Consider the following 24,377-nt stretch of genomic DNA (forward strand, 5'->3'; position numbering starts at 1 on the left):
GCATCTTCTCGAGGTTAGCAGTGGTAGTTGTGCAAACCTGCATGTCCACGTGCCTCTTGCACGTCACACTCACACTCAGACCACCTCCCAAAGAGATAACAATGTGAACAACAATCCCCACAAAGGGGAACAGCCTAACTCTGCATATAGACTGGGCCCCAGCCCAACCCCAGGGGCTATTGTCAAATTCTACCATCACCCAGTGTCCAGAGTGTGCACAGCCTCCAATTGACCATGTGACTAAGCTGTATATTTATATTCTAAAAGAAAATCTATAAGAATATCTTATGTACGGCATACTCTTCCTGTCCACAAATCTTACTTCCTGTTGTCATGATTTTTGTACCAATGTTTACCATTGTAAATTGTTCAGTCAATAGTTCCCATTTAATTTTGCTATGTAAACTGTCATGGTGCAGTTTCACGCTCTGGTTGTTGGATGGTGCTGTGTCGTGAGTTTCTGAAATCTCTGTCGCGAAAGATGAAAGAACGAAAGACTTGCATTTATCACAACCTCAGGACGTCCCAAAGTGCAAAGTCCGTCAAACGGCAATGGGATAAATGACCAGGTCATTAATCTGTTTCAGTGGTGTTGGTTGAGGACATTGGGAGATCTCCCCTGCTCTTCGAATGGTGCCAGGGGATCTTTTACATCCGTTGGCCGGGCAGACTGTCTTTTAACGTCTCATCTGAAAGACGGCGCCTCCAACAGTGCAGCACTCCCTCAGTACAGCAATTATGGGCTCAAGTCTCTGGAATGGGGCTTGAATCCACAGCTATCTCTCTCTCCTCCCCTCGCTCTCGCTCTCCCTCTCTCTCTCTCCTCCCCTCTCTCCCCCTCTCTCTCTAAATTAACTGTAGGCAATTTACTAGTGAAATGAAATAAATTCTGACTTAAGATGTTTTGGAACAATTTATTGGGTCATTGAGATTTGGTCAAGAAAAACCAGGTTTAAAGAAATAACCACGAAACCCCTCACTACCTTAAACCAGACAGAAATTTTATTTCAAGTTTAGAATCTATAAAAGTTAAATGCGCCATTGTCATGTGCAGTAACAGTGAAGATAACAAGAAACAGTTGCCAATGGGACCTGAGGTCTAACCTCGGTTACTTTTGTTTGAGTACTCTTGTTATGAACTGTTTCTCTCTCTTCCCTCTTCCCATGACCTCCTCTGTGCCTCGTGCAGACGCTGGCTCACAGTCCAAGGGACTGAGATCCTCCCCAGCTGCCTCCCCCTCTAGTCCCTGTGCCCTCTGGGTGCTTGTGCATGTCCGGGAGGCTGTGATTTCGGGCCAGTGGGAGGAGGATTGAGGGCGTGTGACTGACCGAGCACAGTGGGGCCTCCCAATGGGTTGGCTGAAGACAGTCGGCATCTTCTGTTTCAGTTTTCTACTCTCCTCTCCTAAAGTTGTGGTAGAGGTTCACAGGCCGCAGTAACTCACTTGCATGACCACTGTGAGCCCAGACAGTAAATGGGAGCAGGCCATTCGACCTTGGGAGGCATCATTTCTTTCTTTCGGAAGTATCATAGCCGAAACCAATCCCACCCTAGTCTGACCTCCAACCCTTATCCTTTCCAGCGGGGGGGCGGGGGGGGGGGTCTCTAGTCAGGAGCTGTGGCTGATATTCCCCCCGCCTCTTGTTGAGTGGAAACTGAAGCCATTTGTAGCGTGGGATCAGCTAACTTAAGGTCAAACATGGAACATTCCTGCTTTACACGGCTCGGTGCTACATTTACTCCAGGAGACATCAGAGGAAGTGTCAATACTTTTAGTTTACAAATACGGCACAAAGCTTTTTACAATGCTGGTTCCATTTCTATCGGTGCGACTCTCCCAGCTTTTATGTGTTGGAGTCCAGTCTTATCCTGTGACGTGGGTGGGGTCAGTTGCTCTCTCATGTAAGAAGTGTTGCATTGTAAATGGGTTGGTCTGTGCAGACTAGAACAACATGTACAGCGTGTTGTACATGGGCTAACACGCAGCCTACAGCGTGTTGCACATGGGCTAACACGCAGGATAACAGGCAGACTATGCAACAAGCAGTGTGTTATATACAGGATACTACAGCCTGCAGTGTTAAATACAGGATAAGAGGTTGCCTGCAATGTATCGTACAGATATGGTAATACACAGGTTGCAGTGTTACAGACATGATAATGTACATCAGCAGTGAGTTATTTATAGGGTAATGTACAGCTGCAGTATATTATGCTGATAACACACAGGTACAGTGTGATGTGGGTTAATGTACAGCTGTAGATTGTTATAGGATAATATACATCTTCACTGTTATACAGGATAACACACAGCAGCAGTGTGTTGTATATAAGATGTAGCACAGATCGGAATGCGTTACATACTGGTTAACACACAGGCAGGAGTGTATCACAAGTTAACACACTGAATGTCTGAGCTGATCAGGTGGGAGACCTCGTCAGGGACCCCTGACCACAAATAACTGAACGTTGTTTATAATCTCACCTGTACCGGATATTGAGCTATCAGATATGATAAACTTGCTGGGGACACCAAACTGGTAGATGGCCTTGGGAATAGGTGTTGCTCAGGGGCTGGGGCTGAGTTACGTTCTAATAAAGTACAAAGAAGCTTTGCATTGCTCCCCAATCAGACCTGAGCTCGGCAGCAGTCCGGGGTCACTGAGTATTTATAAAGTTTTTTTTAAAAAGAAAAAAGAATCTGTAATTCATCCCTCCTGTTTATAAAGCACGTATACACAAAATGACTGGCATAGAACATTAGTTTCTAAAGGGTTGTTGGTGAAAGTTATCCAGGAGTTTTTAAACTCTCATTTTATTGGGTGGTGTTGGGTCCCAGTAAATCCTCCTAAGCAGCAGCCACCGAAACAAAAACTCGATGCAAACTATGGATAATCTGATCCCAGAGTGGCTGCCGCAGGATTTTCCAGCCTGCAGCCTCGGCTGCTAAAGTTCATCGATAATCGCGGTGATACTCTGGAAAACATCATCCTCAGGACCTTCTCCTTGAATCTAAAAGGGCAAAAAAAATCACAAAGACTTGAATCAGCAGTCGTTTCGCTGGGTGAAAACAGGCTCCGTCTGTCCGAACAAAATTGTGAGAAGCGGCTGCTGAATTTTACCCCTCTCCCCCCTTCCCCCCTCTCCCCCCTCGTCCTCCTCTTCCCCCCCCCCCTATCCTTGTCCTCCCCCCCCCCCTTATCATCCTCCTCCTCCTCCTCCTCCCCCCTTATCATCCTCCCCCCCCCCCTTATCATCCTCCTCCCCCCCCCCTTATCATCTTCCTCCTCCCACTCCCCCCCTCCCCCCCCCTTATCATCCTCCTCCCCCCCCCCTTATCATCCTCCTCCTCCCACTCACCCCCTCCCCCCCCCCTTATCATCCTCCTCCTCCTCCTCCCCCCCCCCCTTATCCTCCTCCTCCTCCCCCCCCTTTCTCCTCACTTTAATGTCCCATCTGAAGGGCAGTACCTGTTACAGTGCAGCACTCCCTCAGTCAACCTTCTGACTCAGGACTCTGCCTATTCCACGCACTGTCAGTTAGTTTCCATCTCCCGGCGCTAAAGTCTTTCACCAAACTGATTTGGTGGGACGATGTATAAATGTCTTTACCTTCCTCAGGAGTCCGTTGGTCTCGTAGTGTTTCACAACGGGGAGATTTTCGACGAAATAAGCTTCAACCCGTTTACCGATCGTCACCTCGTTGTCATCAAACCGGCCACTGGTCTGTCCCCGATTCATCAGACGCTGTTTCATAACCTCGGGACTGCAGTCAATGAGCAGCACAATGCTGGGTAAAGCAAACTGGAGAGAGAGAGAGAGAGAGAGAGAGAGCACCGTCCAGTTAATCATTCACTCTGGAACCACCCCCTACACTCAGCTATCTGATCATTTATCGAATCGAACCGGTGATCTTTCTGGTCTTGTGTAATGGAGAACGTCTGACCATCTAACCAGTGACCCCCCTCCCTGTTGGAAAGTGGATGTTAAGGATCTGACCTGGCTGAGAGTCCCCTTGATAACCTTCCTTTACACTCACACATGGAGAATCATCACTGAGGCAAGTAACCAGTACCAGCAAGAATTGGGAAAGAGGTCCCAAAATGCTTTACAGCCAATGAAGTATTTTTGAAGTGTAGTCACTGTTGTAATGTAGGAAACGCAGCAGTCAAATTGTGCACAGCAAGATCCCACAAACAACAATGTGATAATGACCAGATAATCTGTTTTAGTGATGTTGATTGAGGGATAAATATTGGGCAGGACACCGGGGAGAACTCCCCTGCTCCTCTTCGAAATAGCGCCATGGGATCTTTCACGTCCACCTGAGAGGGGCAGACGGGGCCTGGGTTTAACACCTCATCTGAAAGACGGCACCTCTGACAGTGCCGCACTCCCTCAGTACTGCACTGGGAGCTACCGACTGAGCCACGGCTGAGACTTGGGCAGGAGGAAAACTGAAGAGGAAATTAAATAAAAACCCCACAAGAAGATATTTCTAATAACTGTTCCTGTTTATGGGTGTGTTGATGATGAATGTGCTCCTTTAAACATCTTTCTTAAATAGAGGACACGTAGCCTTTAATGACCCATTGATGGAGTTGCTTTTCATGATGTAAAGGAGTAATTATTGGCCATTCAAATTTCACTTGTCAATTATTTTGGAGCTGAGATGGAGGAACCAGTGAGCACGAGGACTGAGCACCGACAACAGTGGAAATAAACCTGCAGCTAATCTGCAATATTATCAGAGTATTCCCCAAACTGCCTTGAACAATATTCCAGGGGGAAAAATAATGGGAATATATTTTATTTCAAATCATTACACAAATGTGCAACAAAGTAGGTGCTCAAACAGATCGACAAATATGGGCCGACACGGAGACCAGAACATGCACACATGTAAACACATTCACACATGCATGTGGACAAGTATGTGCACATGTAGGTAGACAAGTGCATGCACATGTAACACGTAGATAAGTACATGACACAATCATGCATACATAGACAACACATAGACAAGAATGCACAGATACACACAAGTGTATATACACAAGTACACATAGACAAGTATGGTACACACAGACACGGACATGTAGACACGGACATGTAGACACGGACATGTAGACACGGACACGGAGACACGGTCACACGGACACGGTCACACGGACACACAGACACGGTCACACGGACACGGTCACACGGACACACAGACACGGTCACACAGACATGTACACACGGACACACGGAGACACGGACACACAGACACGGACACACAGACACGGACACACAGACACGGACACACAGACACGGACACACAGACACGGTCACACAGACACGGTCACACAGACACGGTCACACAGACACGGACACACAGACACGGACACACAGACACGGACACACACTCATACAGATGCACAAACGCTTTTTAAGAAATATCTTCACCCTCTCCAGATTTCCTCTCCTGAAGGTGCTGACTCAGACTTCAGTACAGTTTCCAGGTGTATCAGGGGCTCTCTGGTACCTCCCTTCAGTGACCCTCAACACTGAGTGTCCACACTCGAGACTGACCCCAGCCCTCACTGGACACCGCTCTGGGACTGCGATTAGCAGCGGGAATCCTCGGGCTGATCTCCCCACTCCCTGGAGTAGGGGGTGGGGGTGCTGAGGACAGCCCGAGAGGGTCTGGGATTCTGAAATGGTTAAATTGTAACGTTTCCCCCGGTAATACGGGCGAGGCTTTACTTGGGAATTGATTATTAAAAAATATTTTACTTTAAGAAATGCCCAAATGGCAGATCAGGGATTCAAACCTTAGCTTCGGGGACGGGACCTGTTTCTCCCCTTCTTCACTCCAGGGCCTGAGATGAATCTTTATCTGTAGTGAGGTTTTAAGAGACTTTTTGCCAAAAAGGCAAAGTGACCGTAATCTGAGTGTGTCAAACTTCCCAACAGCCAATCAAAAACACTGTACCACTTAGCATGCTGGTGATCACATGCAAAACTGGAGCCAATCAGGTTAACCCGATAGTTTTATTTATGATTTGATCCAAACCACGTCTCCTGAACTAATCGATAAACAATTGACCACCATCCATTTTACTGACCACATCTCTGACCAACGTCTGTCGTATCCTTTGACTGACCAGGGCAATGCTGCCAGAGATCCACCAGATTATATTAAACATGTTTATGTTGCAGGGATAGTGATGGGGTCCTGGACAAAGCTCGGGACTCTTGCAGCGAGGGGGTGGGAGAAACCGCTGGGAAGAGGAGAGGAAGTTATTTGAGATCCTGTTCCAACCACATGTCCCAATATCAGGAGCTTATCCGAGGGAATAACGAGGAGACGGGAGGGAGGGGATAAAAGGCGGAAGATTGGATGCAATCTCGGCCTCCACACTTACAGACTTTTCGAAGGCCTCAGCCTGCTTCAGAGTCCGTGGATACCCATCAATCATGAAGCCTTTGGTCTCCTGCAAATTCTCCAACATGGCATCCTTCAAAATCTCTAAAGTCGTTCCCTGAACAAACACAAGGCAAGTTATTTAAAAAAACAGCGAATAATGATTGAGAAACACTATTTAAAGTTTGCCATTCCTAGTTACCAGGGAGTAGCCTCTGTAATTATTCTACCTTTTTATTTATTTATATATTTGGTAATTTTTACTTGATTTTGAAAGAGAAGTTTTTGATTTCCTTTGTTCCAAGACAGCTCAGAAGACAGTAAATCTGTTCAACATGCAATGCAAGTGTATTAGGGTTGCCAACTCCGATCATATTCCTGGAGGTTTCATCACATGACTTCGTGCCTCCAACCACCCTGCCCCCACACTCCCGCCATTGGTCACCTGACATGTCCATCCTCACGGTGCCCCACCCCACACTCCCGCCATTGGTCGCCCGACACGGCCATCCTCATGGTGCCCGGCCTTCCCACGGCCAATCGGTAAGTGAATAGACTCTTCGTTACCTGATTGGCTGGTTCCTGACTGTCAGTCAAACAGCTTTTTTCCCCTCTCCAATATTTTTAAAACTGGTAAACAGAAGGGTTAAAAGAAAATGAAAAAAATTCACATTTTTTTAATACCCATTGATTTTTCATAGAATGAAACAGCACAGAAGGAGGCCATTCGGCCCATCGTGTCTGTGCTGGTTCTTTGAAAGAGCTATCAAATTAGCCTCATTCCCCTGCCACTTCCCCCAAAAAACTGTTGATGCTGGGGGGGGTCAGTTGAAAACTGAGATTGGTAGATTTTTGTTAGGCGAGGGTATTAAGGGTTACGGAACCAAGGCGGGTAAATGGAGTTAAGATACAGATCAGCCATGATCTAATTGAATGGCAGAACAGGCTCGAGGGGCTGAATGGCCTCCTCCTGTTCCTCTGCTCACAGCTTGCCTCTGATTAAAGATTAAAACTTTAGGCTAACAGAGACACTACGGGGAGGATGCACGGATCCCTATTTATCCCTGTTTATCGAGCTGGGCATCACCGGGAGTTCAATGGAACGCAGTTTGACTCCAATTTTTGCCTCTTCTGTCCTGAGGGCATTGACTGGTCTGTGGCTCATTTCATGCACCCAGTGAACCAGAGAGGGAGACGGAAATGTTTGCTTTTAATTAGAAAGGGCATGAATTGGGAGCTGGAACTCCCAACTGGAAAAGGAATCAAAATATCTTACAAGAAAATGGGAAAATCACAAGATCAAAGCTAGCAATGGATGAGGAAGTGAAAGTCTGGGAATGGATAAGACATTAGCTGAAGGACAGCGAGCAGTGAAGACTTTTTGGGATGGTGATCCGAGAGTGGTTTATATCCCAGTGTCGGGATCCCCAACGATTCTAATTTACACCCAGAGAAGTTCTTCAAGACTGAGAAAGTTGATTTAAGCAAATCGTTTTGAGGAGGGCATGTGACGTAAACAGGGAGAGAAATACAGTGAACAGGGATTTCTGTCTGACCTTTGATTACATTCTCAGGCAGTTTGGGTTGGTCGTGAGCGAGGGTTTTTTTTCGGGGACTGAGCATCAGAGAAAGATTCCAATTCAAAGGGGACGAGAAAGTTTGGAGTAAGGAGAGAGTTGGGTAGGACTGTTTGACCCACAGTAAACAGGAGCTCTCGGAACATCCCAGCAGGTAAAGGCAGACGAGATAAATGGGCTCATGCAGCAATTAGAAGGGTTTTTTGGGGAGGGGAAGGATTAAGGGATAAGGTGAGGCAGAGGGGCGGTGAAAGATCGGCTTATTGGGCCTAATATCCTGTTCGTAAACAAATGGTGTTCTTACAAATTGAACAGCGCGGGCTGGTGGGATCAGATTACTCCCCGTGGGGTCAGATTACTCCCCGTGGGGTCAGATTACTCCCCGTGGGGTCAGATTACTCACGGTGGGGTCAGATTACTCCCCGTGGGGTCAGATTACTCACGGTGGGGTCAGATTACTCCCTGGTGGGGTCAGATTACTCCCCGGTGGGACCAGATTACGCACGGTGGGGTCAGATTATTCCCCGTGGGGTCAGATTACTCCCCGGTGGGACCAGATTACTCCCCGGTGGGACCAGATTACTCACGGTGGGGTCAGATTACTCCCCGGTGGGGTCAGATTACTCCCCGGTGGGGTCAGATTACTCCCCGTGGGACCAGATTACTCCCCGTGGGGTCAGATTACTCCCCGTGGGACCAGATTACTCCCCGTGGGGTCAGATTACTCCCCGTGGGGTCAGATTACTCCCCGTGGGGTCAGATTACTCCCCGTGGGGTCAGATTACTTCCCGTAGGTTCAGATTACTCACGGTGGGGTCAGATTACTCCCCGGTGGGACCAGATTACTTACAGTGGGGTCAGATTACTCCCCGTGGGGTCAGATTACTCACGTTGGGGTCAGATTACTCCCCGTGGGACCAGATTACTCCCCGTGGGGTCAGATTACTCCCCGTGGGGTCAGATTACTCCCCGTGGGGTCAGATTACTCCCCGTGGGGTCAGATTACTCACAGTGGGGTCAGATTACTCCCCGGTGGGACCAGATTACTCCCCGTGGGGTCATATTACTCACAGTGGGGTCAGATTACTCCCCGTGGGGTCAGATTACTCCCCGTGGGGTCAGATTACTCCCCGGTGGGGTCAGATTACTTCCCGTAGGTTCAGATTACTCACGGTGGGGTCAGATTACTCCCCGGTGGGACCAGATTACTTACAGTGGGGTCAGATTACTCCCCGTGGGGTCAGATTACTCACGTTGGGGTCAGATTACTCCCCGTGGGACCAGATTACTCCCCGTGGGACCAGATTACTCCCCGTGGGGTCAGATTACTCCCCGTGGGGTCAGATTACTCCCCGTGGGGTCAGATTACTCACAGTGGGGTCAGATTACTCCCCGGTGGGACCAGATTACTCCCCGTGGGGTCATATTACTCACAGTGGGGTCAGATTACTCCCCGTGGGGTCAGATTACTCCCCCTGGGGTCAGATTACTCCCCGGTGGGACCAGATTACTCCCCGGTGGGGTCAGATTACTCCCCGTGGGGTCAGATTACTCCCCGTGGGGTCAGATTACTCCCCGGTGGGACCAGATTACTCCCCGTGGGGTCAGATTACTCCCCGGTGGGACCAGATTACTCCCCGGTGGGGTCAGATTACTCCCCGGTGGGGTCAGATTACTCCCCGTGGGGTCAGATTACTCCCCGTGGGGTCAGATTACTCCCCGGTGGGGTCAGATTACTCCCCGTGGGGTCAGATTACTCACCAGTGGGACCAGGCCTCCTTCAGTCATGATCTTTTTAATCTTATTGCCACGGTCGGTCTCGTTGCTGATCTCCTTCCGCAGGAGATTCCCTGTGGACAGATGTGTGTATCCGTATTTCTCCATCATCTTCACACACTGGCTTCCTTTCCCCGACCCAGGACCCCCTGAAACATCACAAGGTTTTTGGGGTTCAGAGTGAGTTTTGGAATATCTTTATGAGTTTATTTCTTTGCAAACTTTCCCCTCATTTCAGTGAACATTCTCAATACAACAACTTGTATTTATATAGTGCCTTTAATGCAGTGAAACGTCCCAAGGTGCTTCACAGGAGCGATTATCAAACAAAATTTGACACCGAGCTGCATAAGGAGATATTAGGACAGGTGACCAAAAGCTTGGTCAAAGGAGAATCTTAAAGGAGGAGAGAGGTGGAGAGACAGAGAGGTTTAGGGAGGGAATTCCAGAGTATAGAGGCCTAGGCAGCTGAAGGCACGGCCATCAATGGTAGACCGAAGGAAATTGGGGATGCACAAGAGGCCAGAATTGAAGGTATGCAGAGATCTCGGAGAGTTGTAGGGCTGGAGGAGGTTACAGAGATAGGGAGGGGTGAGGCCATGGAGGGATTTGAAAACAAGGATGAGAATTTTAAAATCGAGGTGTTGCCAGACTGGGAGCCAATGTCGGTCAGTGAGCACAGGGTGATGGGTGAACAGGACTTGGCGCGAGTTAGGATACGGGCAGCAGAGTTTTGGATGAGCTCAAGTATTTTGAGGGTGGAAGATGGGAGGCCGGCCAGGAGAGTATTGGAATAGTGGAGTCTGGAGGTAATAACGGCATGGATGAGGGTTTCAGCAGCAGATGAATTCCAAAGGTTGAAAATTTTGGGAAATGGAGATGTCACTTTCTGAAGTTAGGGTTAAGCAAAATTGTTGGGACAGTGCAGAGGGAACTTTATTCTGTATCTAGCACTTGCTGTAACTGCCCTGGAACAGCTTGGTAAAGCAGTGTAGAGAGAGCTTTAATCTGCTTTCACCTTTAGGGTCCATAGAGACCGTGTACATGGAGAGTGATATCTGAGCAAACCTCACACACTGCTCTGCTCCGTTACATTGCTCCTTTGGTCCAGTCTTGGTGTAGTCCCATCGGAGAACAGCATCAGTTCCCTGATGACCTCTTACAATGGGTACATCAGGGAGTTTGACACAGAGCTGGCCCAAGGTGTCAGCTCACTCACTTCATGTCACTATTCGGCATTTTAACCCCCTGTAATGTACAGGGGGTGTGGGGGGAGGGGGTGAATTGTGCACACGGTAATAAACTCATCATATTATCATCATCAAATCAATGGAATGAAAATCGAGCGGGTTTTATAAAGGGAATGTGATCAGATCCGAATGATTACCAAGCAGACAGTGAAGATAAAATCTACCCCAAATACATTAATCCCCTGTGGTATATACCGTGTATATTAATCCCCTGCGGTATATACCGTGTATATTAATGCCCTGCGGTATATACCGTGTATATTAGTCCCCTGCAGTATATACCGTGTATATTAATCCCCTGCGGTATATACCGTGTATATTAATCCCCTGCGGTATATACCGTGTATATTAATCCCCTGTGGTATATACCGTGTATATTAATGCCCTGTGGTATATACCGTGTATATTAATCCCCTGCGGTATATACCGTGTATATTAATGCCCTGTGGTATATACCGTGTATATTAATCCCCTGCGGTATATACCGTGTATATTAATCCCCTGTGGTATATACCGTGTATATTAATCCCCTGTGGTATATACCGTGTATATTAATCCCCTGTGGTATATACCGTGTATATTAATGCCCTGTGGTATATACCGTGTATATTAATCCCCTGTGATATATATCTTGTTTTCCCTCTTCAATAGTTCAGGTCTGTCCCACTCACATTAAATATTTTGTATCTAATGTATTTTATTCCTGTTACAGAACAGATTGTGTCTATATTACTCTCTGCTCGTCATTCCCCTTGTAAAATATATTTTGTTGCTCCATCTAATATACACTGTGTGCACTGAGGGGCTGCTGTGGATGATTCCTTCGGCCAACATCTCATCTCCCTGCTCAGGTGGACGTTAGATTTTTACGGCACAATTCAAAGTTCAGGGAGTGATGGCAGTGACCAGCCCACAGTCCTCCATCAACCAACACTGACACTAACTGGCCGGTTGTCTCAGTGATGTTAGTGAGACGCGGGGAGCACAGAATGGTCGCTACTCTGGCCCAGATAACAAGTAACTGCTCCCTGAAATATCATCTCATTGTGTGAAGCAGCTCAAGAATCATAGAATCATACAGCGCAAAAGGAGGCCATTCAGCCCACCATGCCTGTGCCGGCTCTTTTAAAGAGTTATCTAATTCGTCCCACTCCCCTGCTCTTTCCCCAAAGCCCTGCAAATTTTTCCTTTTCAAATATTTATCCAATTCCCTTTTGAAAGTTATTATTGAATCTGCTTCCACCGCCCTTTCAGGCATCGCATTCCAGATCAGAACAACTCGCTGAGTAAAAAAATTCTCCTCATCTCCCCTCTGGTTCTTTCACCAATTATCTTAAATCTGTGTCCTCTGGTTACCGACCCTCCTGCCACTGGAAACAGTTTCTCCTTATTTACTCTATCAAAACCCTTCATGATTTGGAACCCCTCGATTAAATCCCCCTTAACCTTCTCTGCTCTAAGGAGCATAATCCCAGGTTTTGATGTGATGAGGTATTAATTATTGTAAATTATTAATGTATGTATTTGTCTGACTATAATAATATCATAAACCTTTACACTAGTTTCCGGAGAAAGTTGGCAGTTTTATTTACTCACCAATTACGAAGATAATTTTGGTGACTTTCAGTTTTTCTGTAAAACCAAACAATGAACACATTTAGAATTTCAAAGTTAAAATCTTTGTTTAAGTTGAATTTTCTCAACTCGTTTCGGTGTTCTTGCACTCCGCATGTGACGGATCACAGGTGGGAACTTGTGTCCCTCCCCCATGATGGGATGTGCAACGGTTAAACACCCAGATCGTCAGACACATTCACTATTCGAGTAAACCGAAAACACAAGACAGGTGAACGAAACCTACCTGTCCACCAGGGGGAACTGACGAGTCATTCCTCAAAGGACGTTTTGGAACTGAACCTGTTGTCAGTCCTTGGGTCACTGAGGCAGCTGGTGTGTGACGCTGGGCTGCATTTGCTCTCAGTATTTCTCTGCTCCCCTTTAGAAGGGACTGCCTCGTGTTCGGATAAAGTCCCACCAGTGGCAGCTGCTGTCCGACTGCATCTCACGCCCGTCCTTCAATTGTCAGTGGGCTATTTGACCCTTGAGGAATCACCCCTTTGCCTGATCCTGTCCCAACCCAGGAATCAACATGTGCATCCTTTCCAGCAAGGGGTCATTAGACAGCGAGCAGGAGTGGGAAACTCCCCCTTCCTGCCTCAGGCTGCTCAAGCCAACACTAACCCCCCCTCCCTCTCCCCCCACCCCGCCAACGACACGTACAAGCTCATTAATTAAGATCATCTGTCGATCAACACTGCAAAAAAGGGAGTGAGCTCCTAAAATATCAAACAGGCCAAATGTCCAATTAAAGCTGGTTTTGAACAGTCTCCGAGGAAGTGGATTGGGACCTGGTCAAACATCACAGAGAAAGATCTTCATCGTATTGGTCTGGACAGGATTCTCAAGAGTAGCCCATGGGATGAGTCTCGCTCTTCAATTCTCCCTCTCATCTTTAGGACCAGAGCCTGAGACCTTCCCCCAGAACTAAGGCTCAAATTGGGAACTCCAACAGTGTGTTTGAGGTACTGGAGATGGAGACACATGTCCAGCACTCTGAGACCCCGTGCATCAGTTCACCATCACGCCACATGCTACACACGCAACATGCAACACGCAACTCAACACCATCACCGTGACATCCTTAGCATCGTTTATAATATGTCCTTGAGTGAAAATCTTTTAAAAGCTAAAATGCTGGGGGTAAATTTAACCTAATCCCTCAATTAACACAACAACCCCAATTTTAACCTACCCCGCCCAGTGGGAATATGACATGATCGAGTCAGCCTATTTTACACTCTGCCCAATTTTACTCTCCGTTGATTTCTTTTCCTGTTGGTTCTAAGGGTGTTTGAGCAGGACCCCAATCCAGTTCCTAGTCGACAGTTCAAAACCCGCTGTAATTTGACACTAACTGATGATAAATTGGCAAACTCACCCAGACAGGGGAAGGCTGGTGTGGGAAATGGAAAAGATGTCCCACTGGTGCAGTCAGGGCAGAGCGGAGGGAGCTGTGTTTATAATCTGTGTTTATTACCAACCCTCCTCGACGCTGACACTCGGTGCCCAACACTGAGATGCCTAAACGTTGAGGAATGAAGCTTAGGTCTGTCAGAGTTCACATGTTCTCATGTTCCGACTGTGGTTGGTCAGTAATGGCACCGCCCCTTTCCTCTCACAGCAACAACATTTCTATAAACACCCTTAAAATCGGAAAGTGTCCCAAGGTGCTTCACAGTCAAGGAACAGACACTGAGCAATGATAGAAGAGTGAGGAGAGGTGACCAAAAGCATGGTCAAAAAGATAGAAACATAGGAAGAGGAGAAGGCCATTTGAGCCTGTTCGGCCATTCAGCCCCTCAAGCTTATTCCGCCATTCAATTAGATCACGGCTGATCTGTACCTCAACTCCATTTACCCGCCTCACCTCCATATCCCTTGATACCCAACAAAAATCTATCAATCTCAGTCTTTAAAATTTCATTTGCCCCCCCCAGCATCCACAACCTTTTGGGGGAGAGAGTTCCAGATTCCCACTCCCCTTTGTCTGAAGAAATGCTTCCTGACATCACCCCCGAACGGCCTAGCTCTAATTTTAAGGTTATGCCCCCTTGTCCTGCACTCCCCCACCATCTCTCTATCTACCCTATCAAATCCCTTTATCATTTTAAATACCTCGATTAGATTATCCCTCAACCTTCTAAACTCAAGGGAACACAGACCAAGTTTATGCAACCTGTCCTCATAATTTAACCCTGGTATCAATCTGGTAAATCTGCACTGCACCCCCTCCAAGGCCAGAGTGGATGACCTCACACTTCCCCACATTGAACTCCATCTGCCATAGTTTTGCAACTCACTTAATCTGTCCCATGCCCCTTTGTAACTTCCTGATCCCACCCACACAAGTTACTGTGCATCCTAACTTAGTGCCACCTGCAAACTTGGATATACAACTCTCTATATCTTCATCCAAGTCATTGATTTATATGGTGAAAAGCTGCAGCCCCAGTACAGGTCCCTGAGGAACATCCTGCCAATCAGAGAACAAACCCTTTATCTCTACTCTGTCTCCTACCTCCCAACCTATCACCAACCCATGCCTCCAATTCCATGCATCTCATTTTTGCTAATTATCTCTTTTGCGGAACCTTATCAAATGCCTTCTGGAAGTCCATATAGATGACATCCAAAGACACTCCCTTGTCTACCTCATTAGTAACTGCCTCAAAAAATTCAACTGGATTAGTCAGACACGACCGGCCCTTCACAAATCCACCCTGACTCTCTTTGATCAGTTGATACCTTTCTAAACGTAGGAAAATGAGGGACAGAAAAAGACCAGCTAGCCCAGCCAGACTGGAGGAGGCTTTCAAAGGCAGAGAAAGAGGCAGAGATGGGGAGGGATTTAGGGAGGGAGTTCCAGAGTGTAGGATAGAGATGGCTGACCTCTCTCTATATTGTAAAAAAAAAAGCACAGAAATCTCACATTTCTTCACCCCTTGCCCATTGCTGCACGGAATCTTAATCTTGCAGATTCTCTATTTTCCTCTTTCTTTTCCATCATTTGTATTTCTGATGAATATTTGTGCTCGGATAAGATATTTCAGCACTCGGCAATGGAACCATGTGTCTGCATTGAGTACTCCTAGATTAGATGTAGCACAATTAAATCTCTTACATAGAGTTACATAGAACGTACAGCACAGAAACAGGCCATTCGACCCAACAGGTCCATGCTGGTGTTTATGCTGCTCACGAGCTTCTTCCCTCCTAACTTCATCTCACCCTATCAGCATATCCTTCTGTTCCGTTCTCTCTCATGTGATTATCGAGTTTCCTCTTCCTCAACAATATCCAACTTCAGAGGACCAGCTCCTACTGAACTCTGACCTTTTCTTCCATTCCCCACACCAACCAACCAATGGGGTCAAGATGTAACTTAGTGCCAACTAGCTCAGCTTTGTGGGTAGTTTCTTAACGGTGAGCTGACACCCAATAGGAGTTCATGTTACTTGTGTTTTATGCAGCCAATCGGAGCGAGAGAGAGGAAGATTCCATCCCATCAGTCTTGGGATTGGATTTGAGCACAGAAGTGAAAGGATAATGTCCCAAAGCAGCCAAACCCTCCCTCTAACCCCCTGTCTAAACCTCAAGCTCTGGTGGAGAGAGTAGTCGTCCCACTGGCCCTGGTTCCAGGCCATTCTGAATTGGGTTTATCTCTCGGCGGCTGAGTTGTTCTCACACAAAGTCTCCGGGTTCTTCTGAATGTCGCATCGGTTTAATTCGTCACAAGTGATGAACATTCTTCTCCGAAGGTACGGATATTTGGACTGCGTTACCCAACCATGGAGCGTGAGTTAAGGACCCCAGAAGTTCAAGATAATTATGACATTTTCACCCTGGAGCAAACTGCCCAGGAGTTTTGTTTTCTTGAGTTTCTTGGTACAAACTGTAGACCCCAATATAAAAAGTTTAAATTCCACTGCTCATCAGCCATAATCTAATTGAATGGCACAGCAGGCTCGAGGGGCTGAATGGCCTCCTCCTGTTCCTATCCTCCCATTGAAACATATAAGATTCTGAGGGGGCTTGACAGGGTAGATGCTGAGAGATTGTTTTCCCTGGCTGGAAAGTCCAGAACTAGGGGGCATCGTCTCAGGATAAGGGGTCGGCCATTTAGGACGGAGATGAGGAAAAATTTCTTCACTCAGAGGGTTGTGAATCTTTGGAATTCTCTACCCCAGAGGGCTGTGGATGCTCAGTCATTGAATATATTCAAAACTGAGATCAATAGATTTTTGGACTCTAGGGGAATCAAGGGATATGGGGATTGGGCGGGAAAGTGGAATTGAGGTAGAAGATCAGCTGTGATCTTATTGAATGGCGGAGCAGGCTCTCGGGGAGCTTTGTGGCCGACTCCTGCTCCTATTTCTTATGTTCTGAAGTTCATTGAGAATCATTTGTTTCCCTTTTAAGGATCAGCAAGGAAGTTTAGTGACATTTTGGCAATGAAGAGAACTTTCACTCGTTCGTCTCATTGGAGAAGCCAGATTCCTGGCAGTGATTGTTACGAGGCACCACTGTCAGTTTTTTCTGGTGGGGAAGGAAACATTCACTGGTTTTGCTTTTTCCAAGTGTTCCAGAATTACCTTTCACTTCGTCACAAATCTGTACAGAATCGCCACTTTTACAGTTCCCCATTCCACTCTCTCGTCGTGTGTTTGGGACTCCTGATATCTTCCTGTACCCGGTGAGTAATACTCCCCAATATCGCTGCTGTTTGGCTTTTTTCTCTTTTTTTTTCTTGTTTCTTTACTGGTCACCCAGCCATTGTGACTTAACAGTAGGAGACCTGCTGTCACGCCTGTACACGTATGCTGCACATTGGCTGGACCTCATCCAAGCACTGTGCCATTTAGGAAAGTATAACAGGTGTAGCAAGTGCATGCAATTCAGTAATGTCTCCTGGTCAAGATGTGTAAGTCTGAACAAAGTCTCATCCTACAAGGGGCGTTTGATGTGTCATCGGCAAAGGGTTGTACCATCTAACACAGACTAATACTACCAATTAAAGGTTATAGTGTTCCCTTTTCTTTCTCCATTGATACCACTATGGTCATCGCTCCTCTGAACCTTCTAAGTTCCAATTATGTCAACCTGCACACTCTTCCTTTTTCTTGATCCTCATGTGTTGAAATCAAATCATCACACAATCTTTTACTTGATCTCATTCTTTCCCAGGGTCTCTAAAGTGTGGAATTCCTCCCCCTCCCCCAACCTTCCCTTCCTTCTACAACCCGCAGGCATTTAAAAAACCAAACTTGCCATCTCCTTATCTTCCTGAATCACCTCATCCTTTGGTTCTGCTCTTCTCAGCCCTTGTGGTGTCCTGCACTGTGTGCTTGGGCCCTTGGTTGTGCTTTCTTCAGTGGAGTATCCAAGTAGCATCAATCGGCTGTTACAGCATTGCCCTGTAAACTGCTCGATATTGCTGATATCATCTTGAAATGATGTCACAAAGTATATTATCCCCTGTTTCCCACTGATTGCTGAAGTGTGAAAATTACCAGGAACACTGTGACATCAGAAAGACAAAGAATGTTCCAACATTACAACAACAGACAACATGAGAGCTCCGGATTTAAAGGTCTCGAACACTGGCCATTTCGATAACAAAACGAGCAATCTAATGAGGACTTTGAATACCTCTCAGTGACTATCGAAGGCAGTAAATCAAATGGAGGGGGTTAATTACTGTGTTCAATTCACCGAGACAAAACTAGTATTTTATAAATATATATATATATGAAAGAAAGAACAAACTTGCATTTATATAGCGCCTTTCATGATGTCCCAAAGCGTTTTATAGCCAATGAAACGTAGGAAATCTTGAGATTAATTAAACGTTACCTGCTATTGGTTAGGGAGGGTTGCAGATTGACAGGTGCTTGGAGAGTTTTGGCTCCATTTCAGAAAAAAACACATAAAATTCCTGCTTTTCTTTCCTATACTTTGACGGTGAAATGTAACGTTTGAGGTGTGACAGACTTAAAACTAACAGCAAACCTCCCATGGTACAGCTCACACAGCAAGTTGGACAGGACTTTGTTTAATAAGCACAGGAGCTTTATACCATGTAAAACTCGATATTACTTCCTACTAATGTGTAGGCGTGTATCTTTCAAAGGTTACAGTCAACTAAGAGGCTGCAGACGTTCGGGCTCCTGTTTTCTGTGCTCCTGGGGAATTTCTTTCTTATACTTTTTTTTAAGTGTGACACATAAATTTGAGTGTAACACGAGGGAGTGTTACAGAACAGTGTGACAGACCAGAAACAAGCACTGCATGCGTCCCATTTTTATAAAGAAAAAAAGACTTACATAGTGCCTTTCACAACCTCAGGACGTCCCAAAGTGCTTTACAGACAATGAAGTACTTTTTTTTATATAAATGACTAGAGAATCTCCCACCTATTGCTGCTCAGTGTAAGTCAGCCAATGTGCTGGTTTATAATGGAGTGTTATACTGTACACTAGAGTGTAAACATATGTCCCTTTAAGACTAGAAGGTGTAATTGCTCTGATCATTTGAAATGAATCCTAAGGTCTGTTACAGATCAGGCTGTGGATCAAAGCCTAGATTTGTCTGATGGGTCAATTAAGAAGTTGGGAGGCTTTGTAGAACAAGTATGATTTTAGAGAGCAAGCTGAAACATTTTAAAGATTGTTTTTCACCTGTTAGAAAGAGAGCTGAACGCAGGAGGTAGAAAGTGTAGATTGTCTGACTGTAAGAATCATTGTTTTAAAACTTTCCTCTATTTATACCTGAACTGTTGTTAGTTTGTTTACTGTTACTTCTCCATGGTATACTGAAACTATTGAGGAAGTGGAGGGAGTCAATCACGTGGCAAGAATTACCCAATCAGGTGTGATAGAATAAATTTGCCTAATATATTTGCTTAGGTTAGAATATATTTGACTTTGGTTAAGTGAAGGAGTGTTACAGAATTGCATTACAGGAAGTGTTTCACAATAGGGTCACATGAAGTGCCCGCACTACACTGAAGTGAGCTCTGGGTGAGAACATAATTGCTATTCAGACTGAAGATCAGAACCCTCGTTTTGTTTGTGTGAAGATCAGTGAAGAGGCAGATATTGTGACTCTGGTGTTCTCTGTTCCCGATAAGTTACATCGAAACTACAGCACAGAGACAGGCCATTCGGCCCAACTGGTCTATCCCGGTGTTTATGCTCCACACGAGCCTCCTCCCTCCCTACTTCATCTCACCCTATCAGCATATCCTTCTATTCCTTTCTCCCTCGTGTGTTTATCCAGCTTCCCCTTAAGTCCATCTACACTATTCACCTCAACTACTCCCTGTGGTACTGAATTCCACATTCTCACCACTCTTTGGATAACGACGTTTCTCCTGAATTCCCTCTTGGATTTATTAGCGACTATTTTATATTTACGACCTCTAGTTTTGGACTCCCCACAAATGGAAACATTTTCTCCATATCTACCCTATTATTATCTTAAAGACCTCGATCAGGTCACCCCTCAGCCTTCTCTTTTCTAGAGGAAAGAGTCCCAGCCTGTTCAGCCTTTCCTGATAAGGATATCCTCTCTGTTCTGGTATCATCCTTGTGAATCTTTTTTGCACCTTCTCCAAGGCCTATACTTTGCTAGGTTTCTATACATTGCTAATGACTTTGGTACCTTATACTTTTTAAAGTTTTGCTTCGAAATTTGCATTAGAAGTTTGTGATGCGTGAAATGTAGCAGACAGGAAATGTTCTGGACAGTAAGTGTGGAATATTATTAGTGGGATGGATAATGACCAAGAGAGGTGAGGGTTTCCACAGTTTTCAGATCCTGGGAAAGAATGATTTAGGAGTAGACGACAGTGAGGTGAGTCGGGATTTTAACACAGTGAGGATCCAGGAAGGAGAAACGTCTGAACAAAGTTTTTTTCACCACACACACTTTAAGTGAAGAATCCTGGATTTCATAACTGCACCTCTTGATATGAAATCTGTACTTTCCTACTGTCAGACTGATTAATTCCCACCAACCACATCATCAGGAGATATCGCCAACACTCACAACTAAAGTATATCCAAATAAAACAAATGAACTGTGTAAAAGGACGTCAGTGGCTCTTGGTGACTTTAATTCTCTTGTTCCTTGACATTTTCGCTTCCTAAGTCGAAACGTGTGCAAAATGCACAAGAGCTTTGTACCTCCAGTGCCCCTGGGACCCGTCTCCTGGCTTCAGAGTGAGAGGCACCATAATGTGTGGTCCCTTCAATTCACACTGGGATAACAGAGGGAGATCTTTTGATCTGTTCGATTGGTTAACAGCAGAGTCGGTGAGACTGCAGGGGCACAAAGGGTAGTGTATTTGATTTCAGGTGGACACCTGCCGTTGCCTTTCATGTGCTCCCGAGAAGCCCTTTCTGACGGACTCTAATGCCTTCTCTCACATGCTCGCACACACACTGTGCTTAGACCTTTATTGTTTTGAGCTGGGCTGGGTCCGTGGGATTCAGAAGTTAAACTGACAAGGTCTCATTAGTGGCGAGGGAATTGTGGCATTTCCTTCATGACTGCTGAAGACCGATATAAAAGAAAGAACTTGCATTTATATAGCGCCTTTCACAACCTCAGGACCTCCCAAAGCGCTACACGGCCAACTAAGCACTTTTTGAAGTGTAGTCACTGTTCTAATGTAGGAAACGCAGCAAGCAAGATCGCACAAAGAGCAATGAGATAAATGACCAGATAATCTGTTTGTGATGTTGGTTGAGGGATAAATATTGGCCAGGACACCGGGGAGAACTCCCCTGCTCCTCCTTGTCTCCAGGCACAGTTTGATTAGAAGCCTTTACTCTACACCAAAAGGTACCTCAGCCTCTATCCCACCAGTGTTAACAGTTTTCCATTTCCTGTGCTGAGTCACAGGTGTGGTTAGTATTTACCACGTGGCCTGTACCACGGCCAATGCAGAATCCCGAGAACATGCTGATTAACTGACCTTGCAGGGGCTCCTCGGCAGGGGGAAGATCTCCAACCTGTTACAAAACACAGAGCAGGAAAATATATAATTAATCAGCTGAACACAAGCAGCTACAACCCCAGAAAATCCACAAGCTCGAGACATTCAGTAAAGTTGTCAATTTCCACAACTCCCCCAACCCCAGTTTTTACCCCTCCCCTCCTGAAATCCAACATCTGCTTCATCAGGTGTCAGGAGCCCTCTGGTATTTTGCCTAAGTGGCCATTCTTCATGTGTGAGCCTACGTAATATCACCCGTCTCCGCCCCTGCCTCAGCTCATCTGCTGCTGAAACCTTCATCCAGGCCTTTATTACCTCCAGACTTGACCATTCCGATGCTCTCCTGACCGGCCTCCCATATTCCACCATTCATAAACTTCAGCTCATCCAAAACTCTGCTGCCCGTATCCTAACTCGCACCAAGTCCCGATCACCCATCACCCCCTGTGCTCGCTGACCTACATTGGCTCCCAGTCCAGCGACACCCAGATTTTAAAATTCTCATCCTTGTTTTCAAATCCCTCCATGGCCTCGCCCCTCCCTATCTCTGTAACCTCCTCCAGCCCTACAACCCTCCGAGATCTCTGCTGTCCTCCAATTCTGGCCTCTTGCATATCCCTGATTTTAATCGCTCCACCATTGGCGGCCGTGCCTTCAGCTGCCTAGGCCCTAAGCTCTGGAATTCCCTCCTTAAACCTCTCCGCCTCTCTACTTCTCTCTCCTGCTTTAAAGACACTTCTTTGACCAAGCATTTTTTCACCTGTCCTAATATCTGCTTATCTGGCTCGGTGTCAAATTTTTGTCTGATAATCGCTCCTGTGAAGCATCTTGGGACATTTTTCTACATTAAAGGCGCTATATAAATGCAAGTTGTTGTTGTTGATGTTGAATGTTGGTAGGTTATTCTTCTACAGGGGGCATCACAGCTAGGCTGCTCCTGCATTTGATTGACGAACACTCAGACACACATTTTCCAGCTCTGGCCAGTAGATATTCAGTGTGAGAACCCAGATTTTCTCTCCCTGGCTTAGATGCACCAAACCCGAGTGTGATCAACTAACAGAGCCCAGACTGGGAATCGAGCCTGGGGCCTTCCTGGTCTGTACGGTCTCCTGCATCAACACTGTGCTGAAATCGAGGCTCGTCACACTGTTCCCCACTCAAACTCATTCTTTTCCAGGACTTCAAGCCTGTGGGACTCCTCCCTTCCCTCATTCTGCCCTTCCTGCTACAAGCTACAGGCTTTTAAATCCCCAAATTAGCACCACCCATCTTCGGTAATTAGGGTTCCCAACTCTGGTTGGATCTCTTTCTGAAGGTTTCATCACATGACCTCCAACCAGCCCGCCCGGTCAAACAGCCTTTCTCCCCCATCTCCAATATTTTTATAACTCATAAATTAAAGTGTTCGAAAAAAATGAAAAGAAGACACAATTATTTTAATTCCTCGATGATTTTTCTCCCTGCTTTGCAGTGTCCAGGAGGTTAATTCCTGGAGACTCCAGGGCATTCCTGGAGGGTTGGTAACCCAATTGACCCTGCACTGTGGGTCTTAGCTTTTTACTTGGGTTTCGCGAGTTAACAAACGTGACTCCCTGTGTAGGAAATTGTCTCTGTACCGAGTGGAACTTGAATTGTACAACAAAATTGCTTCTAAATATATGTCTCTTCCCTCCTCCATACAATACTCAAAGCTGACTCGTGATTTCAGCTAAAAGGCAAGGGGAAGCCGGAGAGAGCCGCACAATCTAACATATCACAGACAAGGAGACAACGCTCTTTCTGCAAATTTTGTCCCCAAAGTGCAATCACCGCCATGGGGTCAAATCTTTATCCGTGGAACTTAAAGGCTTTCCTGAAATCTTTAGAGGAGTGCCAATGTCCCTTTAAAAGGTGGACATGTGTTCACGCACACACAGGACGCTGCTGTTAGTGGAGTGGCTCGAATGGGTCCTGACACCAGTCATTTTGCCCTTTCTGATGGGACATGGCCTGTGAGCCGTTCAATCAATTCAAGTCCAGACACTGATACATGACAACAACCAGATCATTTCTTTTCTCTCACACTCTGTCTATCTTCCACTCTCCCTTCTCTCCTCTTGTCCTCCATCTCTCTCTCGCCCGTTTTTTTCTCCCTTTCCCTTTCTTGCTCCCTTTCTCTCTCCCTCTTCCTTTCTTTTTCTGACCCTTGTCTGTCTCTCTCTCTCTCTCTCTGTCGCCCTTTTGCATCATCAGGCCCGTCACTGAGTGAAGGACACTGAAAGTTTGAGATGGATCTGATGAGTAGAGGAGGCAGTCGCCATGGAAATGCTAACAAGGAGGTAGGGTTGCCAACTCTGGTTGGGCCTATTCCTGGAGGTTTCATCACATGACGTCCTGCCTCCAATCGCCTCGCACGGTCAAACAGCCGTTTTTCCCATTTCCAATATTTTTTATGACCAATGAACAGAAATGTTCAAAGAAAATGAAAAAGGAACATAATTGTTTTCTCCCATGTCCTGGAGATTAATTTTCAATTCCTGGAGACTCCAGGACATTCCTGGAGGGTTGGCAACCCCTACAAGGAGGTTGATGCCCTTTTGTGACCCTCACTTGATGGGGAAACAACCCCACTGGGACACGAGGAAAGTGGTGAAATGGGAGGCTTGTCTCAGAGTATCTCTTCTGATAGGTGCTGCATCACGGAGCATTTGGCTGATAGTTTCCATGGAAACCAATCACTCCTGACATTAACATTCAAACTC

The 24,377-nt window shown here is 46.2% G+C and overlaps 1 protein-coding gene across 1 annotated transcript in view; it reads right to left on the reverse strand.

Moving 5' to 3' along the window:
* Window positions 1–980: 980 nt before the first annotated feature.
* Window positions 981–24,377, reverse strand: part of LOC137304267 (adenylate kinase isoenzyme 5-like) — a 52,410-nt gene continuing 29,013 nt past the window's right edge. Inside the window, exons 9-14 of the mRNA XM_067972816.1 lie at window positions 21,613–21,649; window positions 12,609–12,644; window positions 9,748–9,911; window positions 6,411–6,527; window positions 3,613–3,804; window positions 981–3,013 (exon numbers count right to left, since the gene is read on the reverse strand). Coding sequence (XP_067828917.1) covers window positions 2,948–3,013; window positions 3,613–3,804; window positions 6,411–6,527; window positions 9,748–9,911; window positions 12,609–12,644; window positions 21,613–21,649 — 612 coding nt within the window. The 3' untranslated portion in view covers window positions 981–2,947. The remainder of the gene's footprint in view (window positions 3,014–3,612; window positions 3,805–6,410; window positions 6,528–9,747; window positions 9,912–12,608; window positions 12,645–21,612; window positions 21,650–24,377) is intronic.

Source organism: Heptranchias perlo, chromosome 37 (genome assembly GCF_035084215.1).
Source record: "Heptranchias perlo isolate sHepPer1 chromosome 37, sHepPer1.hap1, whole genome shotgun sequence".
Taxonomy (NCBI): Eukaryota; Metazoa; Chordata; class Chondrichthyes; order Hexanchiformes; family Hexanchidae; genus Heptranchias; species Heptranchias perlo.